We start from the raw sequence: 7,544 nt of genomic DNA on the forward strand, positions 1-7,544 counted from the left end.
GCCCTTAGTGCCACCAGGGATAATGTCACACCAGAGCATGTGCAATCAAAACAGACAGTTTTATTGCTTTTTTGAGTTGAGCATAGTGTGGATGACCATTTCAGCACTTGACACTTGTTTCTGGTTATCATATGGAGAGCACAACAAAACATTTTTTCGTCCATTTTATTTGCATACCAGCACACATTTTATGAGAAATGGTATAATTTTAGTGCAATGTTTACAGTTAGCTGTAGCATGTTAAAACATGATCACCAGCCACACTGCCATCAGTAGTCAGCAACAAACTGGTGCAGGAAAATCACTAAAGAAATTCATGAAAACTATCAGTTTTGTCATATCTCCACTGCCATAACTTTTTACAGACTTCTTCGAGCATTTTGTATGGGATCACGTCCAAATGATTAGGCTATCACGAGTTCTGTGCTCATTGTGTTCCAAAACGATTTTCTGAGAATCACAGAACTCAGCTGATGACTGCTTCTCTTGACAGTCATCTCTCAATGTGTAGAAATTAGGGATTAAGTTGGGTAAGAGGATTGTTGAGGGAGAATTATGGTGAATTAGTGGGGAGTTACTCTTTGTATAACAGTGCAGATGGAGATGACACAGTGATTAACATGTTGAGAATTGATGGAAGAAGTAATTAGTACCTCTGGTGTAGTGTTTTAGGCTGGAAGCAGTAGACTATAGGTGTTGATAAGCAAGAGTGAAAATTTCTTCAGTGGGTTCATAGCAACAAGCCATAATGAGATGTATTGAATGGTTGGACTTACGAGTTTCAGAAGAAAGTAGAAATTGGTGCGCAGGTAGTCTTAGGACTGAGAAATGAGAAATTCCACAGAGTATTTTTTAGAAGCAATTGGAGGCCATGCTACACTTCTTGACTGCAGTCGATGCAGCAAGTCTTGTCTATTGATTACATTACCACCACCAATTATCATCATCATCTGGAATCTGTTGTTTGTACAACAGCTACAAAATTGCAGTAAATATAAGGCATACCTGGTAGATTTCTACAGCTCTATCTGAAAGAACTTCTCTGTATTCAGTGAGATCAAAATTCTGTAGACACTGTTCATTCTGTAGTGATGTGTTTTCAGTTTGGAATGTTTTGTCTCCACTATACTGTTTCAGATTATGCAGAAGTCTCACAGTATTTGAAAGCCACAAAACCATTATATCAATATCATCATGGCCTTTCTTAGTAACTTTTTCGATGGTGTAGATAGTTGCTGTCAGGAGTAATCATACTTTCTCATAATCATTTTGACAGTCGGCATCACTAATGCACATGAACAAAATGTATGCAGGCAATCCTGACAGTAATGTTACAGCAATATGTGGCTTTAATTCTGCATTTAAAAGAATGTAAATTCATAAACAATGGAAGAACTTCAATAAAGAGAACACATGAGTGAACATAATGAAAAATTATTCAGGGATATATACTGACCAAGTATCACATGCCTAACAATATGTCTAATATCCTCTTTGTGAAACTCAAAAATTCCTTAGTAATGTTTTTCCTTCTTTCTTATCCCTCTTCTGTTATTCCTTTGACCTTGCCTCTTCACTAGCACTTCCTCTATTGAGTTTTCAGCTGTTTCTGCATTGTTATCTAATTTGCTGGAAAACACTAGGGGAAAAAATGTAATATTGTTTCTGAAGCAGTTACACAATCATTATAACAGCACCTCTCAAAATATGGAATAATTTTAACATCCTGTTTATTGGTCTTCAAAATATACTTACACCCAGCATCCTTCAGCACTTCAGTTTGCAATTTTAAGCTGTTCTTGCATTGTGAAAGTTCCTCTTTAGCTAAATCTAGTTTATCTTGAAGGACCTGGAATTTGTACACAACACATTTAGAAATAATTAATATATCCAAAATGTATTTTGCCATTTGCACTGATTGTGGTAAAAGTATAAGGAAACAAAATTGTATTTGCAGGCAATGGATTGGGAAAAAATAACAAAGAATAATAAATGTGGGATTAATTATAAAACTGCTGGGGAAATGATTGCACTACAAATTGCATCTATTTGCAAACCATTACAAGAAAAATTCCAGTGATGATGTTAGATGAAAAAGATCTTGCATTTCTCCTTGGACCATACTGATTTTTTCAATAATGATGGATGTGCAGGATTTATGTACAGTTCCTTATTATCTAGTGAGAAGGTATCATGAAAGCTTATCCTCAGGAGTCACATTCTCTGGCCACAAAAAATCATAAGATATATTCATTGTATCTCTGTCAATTAAACCTTATACTTATTTCCTCACAAATCATTTGTAATTATTGGTCCATGTACATTGGGTGAAGTTTAACAAAACACAAGAAACTAAATACAGTTCATCAGCATTCTTAAAATAGGGACTTCATAGTTCAAGGATATATTAAACAGGTTGGGAAGCCACAGAAGATGATCACAGCATTTACAATCTTATAGTCATATCAGGAGGGTGAAATCTGTAACTCTGGGTGTACCAAGAGTATCCTGAGAGGAAGCATTCAGTAAGTAATGTAAAGGAGTACAATGCTTTAACATTTCTGGCTCAGTTCTTTACTGCATTATGAGCATGAAATCTGCAGCTAAATGACAGATGCAAAGTTGCCAAGATTTTTCTATGCTGAAACCAGTAGATTGTATACCATAATCAAAGAAATGAAGCAGATGATGCAATACTGGGAGAAACTAAACTGCTTTCAGAATAAGATTTTCACTCTGCAGCGGAGTGTGTGCCTGTCAGGAAGTTTCACTATACTGCTTGCATATAGTGGCAATGAACTGCTAACTCATTACAAAAACAGCAATAAATTGGATAATAATATTTTAAAATATAACAACTGGAATTTACATAATTATTCATGGTATCAGCAAAGTTTTCTCAGATGAGCTGCAGCTTGGCACAGGGTAAATGACAGCCAGTTGAGTCTTTGATTAGTACCCAACACAGTCAACATGTCTGCAACACATATCATTGTAAATATAATGCTTTCAATCAAAATTTCCATAATCAATCTAATGTTCATGACAATTTTCGTAACACATGTATATCTTCCAACATGCCTGTGTGAGAAGTGAAACCATTACAGATATGTTGACATTACAACATTTTATTTCTGCGTAAAGAATATTTCATATCAAGTTGCTGTTAACCTAATAAAAATGTACTGGTAATCTAATAACTTACATATTCACACACGCCTTATTGCCACATTCTGCAAAGTAGATGTGAAAGTTAATTTAGCATCAGTTCCAGTCAACTCTACTCTTCACGAAAGAATGCCACTGACATAGGAATGAAGGTGAGTGACCATTATGTGGAATCGTGATGAGGTTGGGTGAATGTGCATTGCTGTTGTTCAACTTTTAACATATTGTTTCTCAGCAACTCATGTGCACTAGTCCTGTCCATTATCTTAGTTGCCTCAGCCAGTTTCCAGCTGCAGAGCTTCATGATAAACCAAGTTACTTCTCATACTACAGGAAACAGACTCAGAAGGAGTATGGATTTCAGTTTGAACTTTTCAGTGCTCCAGGAAAGTGTGTTTTTAAGTGCAAGTACATTTCTCAGGTAAGCACAGCCCTTCCATCAGATTGGAGTGACATTAGTTAGCTGGAAAGTAGTGTTTGAGACAGTGAGATCAATGTGGGAATGTTTAGCTTCGATAGAAATTTTTAGAGTAATGTCTTTGTGTGATTCTTTCTCCATTTACATTGACTTTGAACTTCCTTTTTAGTTATTATTGACAACAGCTGCCAGTAGCCAGCTGGAAGTGATGTATTCAACTGACAGCATTTATCATTTTCCAGTCCAGAGCGCATATATCTGAATCTGTCCTGAAAGTAGTTTGGTAAGTACAGGGCTTTCAATTATTGACTCTGGAGTAGTGAGAAATTCAACCCTCTCTCACAGGTCAAGTCAAGGCTGACAACCCTTATTTCAACTTACTGGGTAGTGTGGCAGTGCCGAGAAGTTATCCAGTTCTACTAATAATGCTTCAGATTAAATCTACAGAGCAGTAAATCACATTATTTGTGTAGCACACTGGTCTTTGCTAAGAGTAGTGCATTCCAACTGCTGCCATGGATGGAATTGCATGCAATGCCACAGAAGCTCTGACATGTGGACAAAAGGAATGTTTCAAACCCATCATTGCATAGTAATGAATGCAGCCATAAGGGTGATTGTTGTTTTAGTAATATAGTGGGGTTTAATAGCTGTTATTAAAATAGAATAAAAAGTTATGAAAGTAGTGATAAAATTATAATATGGTTTATAGGAAATTAGGAGTAGCATAGTATACAAATACTAGTTTGACAAAGAGAGAATGAAATTTTTCACAGAAAAAAAACAAACATGAAGAAATTAAGACCAAAGATCAGTTGTGTAACAACTGCAGGTGTAAATTGATTCCAATAGAAAATAAACTGTTTTTTTTATTAACAAGAATATGAATTTTATTGGCTGGAAAGACAATTTTTCAGAGTTTTGCTTAATTGAATAATAAAGGTAATTATCTCATGTTAGTGCGTAGGTGCTCACCCAGAGGATACCAGCTTTAATGGTGGTGATGGAAGAAAGTTTCATCACAGGAATCTGGACAAGGGGATGAGGCAGGGAAAAGGTGGAAGCAGAGAAGAGAGGTGGGGTAACATCCCTAAAGTGTGTCACTCAGTCACTATGAGAGGGCATTTTGTACTGTTGGTTATTCCTCAATCAAATGTGAATGTAAAGTTTTACAAACACCCTCCAAGGATTTGATTTGAAGAATGAAGTATGTGAAGTGAGAGTTTACTTTCATTCCATGCTAATCTGCAATGACAGAAAAAACTGCACTGCAAAAGCACTCAGCACAGTCAACTACACAAGAAAAAAAAGAGAAAAAATAAAAAAAGAAAGAAGAAAAATGAAATGGACACTTCACTGCTGGGTCACAAGATGAAAGCAACAAACATTTTCCACTAGTACCTGACAGAGAAAACAGCATGGTATTTGTGCTTAGCCATGAAGTTCAGCATTAAGTAAGGGACTAACTGGAAACATCTAAAAAATTGGCATAATTATGAACTCTTAAAAAGACCACACAAAACTACAACTGTTATTGCTGATTTGGTCTCAGTCCTCTATGCATTCTACTATTGTTAAGTTTTGTTACTGAGAAGAAAGCATAGAATAATACATTGTTTCCCCATTACAGCAGTCTGTATTATCACCTCTTCATGCATGTGTGTTTCCTCCTAAGACATCCTGTACATGCTATAAGCTGTTTTAATGAAGTTTTTAAACATTAATATGATCTGAATTAATATTCACCAGCTTTTCTGAAGTCACTCTTATAATTTCATGTTGCATAAAAGCCTCAGTTTGAGTTAGTGGGCTTTTAGTTAATCTTGGAGGCAAAAGCTTGTGCTGATTATCATTCTCCTCTCTGAGTTTCTCATTTCCTTGTTGGAGTTGTTCTCTTTCTGCTTGCCACTTATTTTTCTCTTGGTGCAATTCGTCTTCCAGCTGCCTACATGAATTTACAGTTTAAAGAGTTAATGATTCCCAGACTTAACTAACAAAAATAAGATATGGTACTGCATTTTTGCACATACCTGTTTATCTTCTTCTGTGCTTCAAATGCCAGTACTAGCTCCACAACCTCATTTATTAAGTGTACATGACTTCCATAGTTGATACTAGCAACATTCTCCAAACCTTCAGTTTGCTTTGCTAGAATACTGTGTAACTGAATGCATTCCTCTCGCCATCTGTCAACTTCAAGTTGCAGCTGAATGTACTGCTCTGAATGAGAACAAATTTATAAACTGTCATAAATAAATGTTCTGAGGCATCAAGGGATCACCAATTTAGTATTGGAGGGCAGCGTGGAGGGTAAAAATCGTAGAGGGAGACCAAGAGATGAATACACTAAGCAGATTCAGAAGGATGTAGGTTGCAGTAGGTACTGGGAGATGAAAAAGCTTGCACAGGATAGAGTAGCATGGAGAGCTGCATCAAACCAGTCTCAGGACTGAAGACCACAACAACAACAATAAATAAATGAAATTAATACTAATTCAAGTATAACAAAATAACACCAGTCGTGTAGAGAATCAGATGTTCTGCTGTTGAACAGTCACCTGTGACTGTCAAGTTACCATCCCTAGAGTATTTGGAAGCACAGACTTAAAATGCACATCAGGAACACATTCTCAATCATTATATCTATTATATTTGTTTTAGTGTTATAGCAATTTTATACCTTTAGCATGTAGTATGATAGAATAATTATATCTGTCTAGAACTGGCAGTATTTGTAAAAACCTGCACATACGGAAGTCCTCAATTATTAGAAAGAGCATCTATGGAGGAAAAAAAACTGTTTTTCAGAATGAAAACCATGAACTTGGCCATTTGGGAACAACAGCAGCAAGAAAGATCCTTACTATGATGAAGGAACAATTTGATCTTACTTAGCAATTCTTCTCGCCCTGGACCATCATCTAATGTTTGCTTAGAACAGCAATCATCGAATGATAGCTGAAGTTTAGTCATATTTGCATGTAATCTTCGATTTTCTGAAATTGACATATAAAAGGTGTCTCAAGAATGATGCCTCAGAGGTAACAGATACTTAAAACAGAATTAAACTGACTCAACACTGCTCAGTTTATGTTGCTGGCTCAAAAAAGATTTTTATGTAATGATATCACTTATCATTTTTTATGTACAATTTGAGGTACCTTAATATGCAGTGGTCTTTGTAGTATTGCATACTTGAGATTACCTCAGAGTCTGTCACAGATCTATAAGTATGAAGAACATTGTCTCTTAACTGTGTCCACATTGGAGTGTATTTCTCAACAGAGTATTTGTTAAACAAACATGCTGTAAAAATGTCAATTTTCTCTGGTCCTCTTCCCTAACAGTTAGTTGAAAATGGAGCTATTTATACTTTTTAACACTACTGGTGAATGGGGTTGTTCATATTAATAGTTGGGTCTTTTGCAGCTCTGTTTATTTTATAATCAGTTTCATCATACCAATAATAAACACCTACAGCCACTGCACATACCAAATGTTTAACAGTGTCGTGTGTAGCCTGCAACATCAAATGTTGCCTAAAGAAATAGTTGTTTTATGTTATGGACTAAAATCTAATCCAAGTTTTATTTCAGTTTCAACACCATGTCTAAATGCCATAATAAACATGTTTAAAATACTCTAATGCTAACTATGAATGAGCACTTTTTAAAAAACAAAAATTATGACATTGTAGCCTCGTTGCCTGGGAGGCCTCATCCAGGAAAGTTCAGCCCCAGGTTGCAAGTCTTATTTCAGGTGATGCAACGTTGGGTGGCTTGCATGTCAGTGGTGGTGGTGGTAGTGGTGGTAGTGGTGGTGGTGGTGGTGGTGACACAACATGGCCGGAAATCGAACCTGGGCCCACTGCATGGCAGGCAAACACATTGCCACTCAGCTAAGCAGGTTGACTACTAATAACAAATCAACATACATACACTGCAGACCACCATATAGT

The 7,544-nt window shown here is 36.2% G+C and overlaps 1 protein-coding gene across 1 annotated transcript in view; it reads right to left on the reverse strand.

Annotated features, from left to right (window-relative positions):
• The window catches only part of LOC126471269 (unconventional myosin-Va-like), a 67,266-nt gene extending 60,707 nt beyond the window's left edge, over positions 1-6,559 (reverse strand). The window contains exons 1-5 of the mRNA XM_050099388.1: positions 6,478-6,559; positions 5,617-5,806; positions 5,333-5,531; positions 1,756-1,849; positions 1,006-1,235 (exon numbers count right to left, since the gene is read on the reverse strand). Coding sequence (XP_049955345.1) covers positions 1,006-1,235; positions 1,756-1,849; positions 5,333-5,531; positions 5,617-5,806; positions 6,478-6,559 — 795 coding nt within the window. The remainder of the gene's footprint in view (positions 1-1,005; positions 1,236-1,755; positions 1,850-5,332; positions 5,532-5,616; positions 5,807-6,477) is intronic.
• Between the last annotated feature and the right edge of the window lie 985 nt (positions 6,560-7,544).

The sequence above is a fragment of the Schistocerca serialis genome, chromosome 3 (assembly GCF_023864345.2).
Source record: "Schistocerca serialis cubense isolate TAMUIC-IGC-003099 chromosome 3, iqSchSeri2.2, whole genome shotgun sequence".
Lineage (NCBI taxonomy): Eukaryota > Metazoa > Arthropoda > Insecta > Orthoptera > Acrididae > Schistocerca > Schistocerca serialis.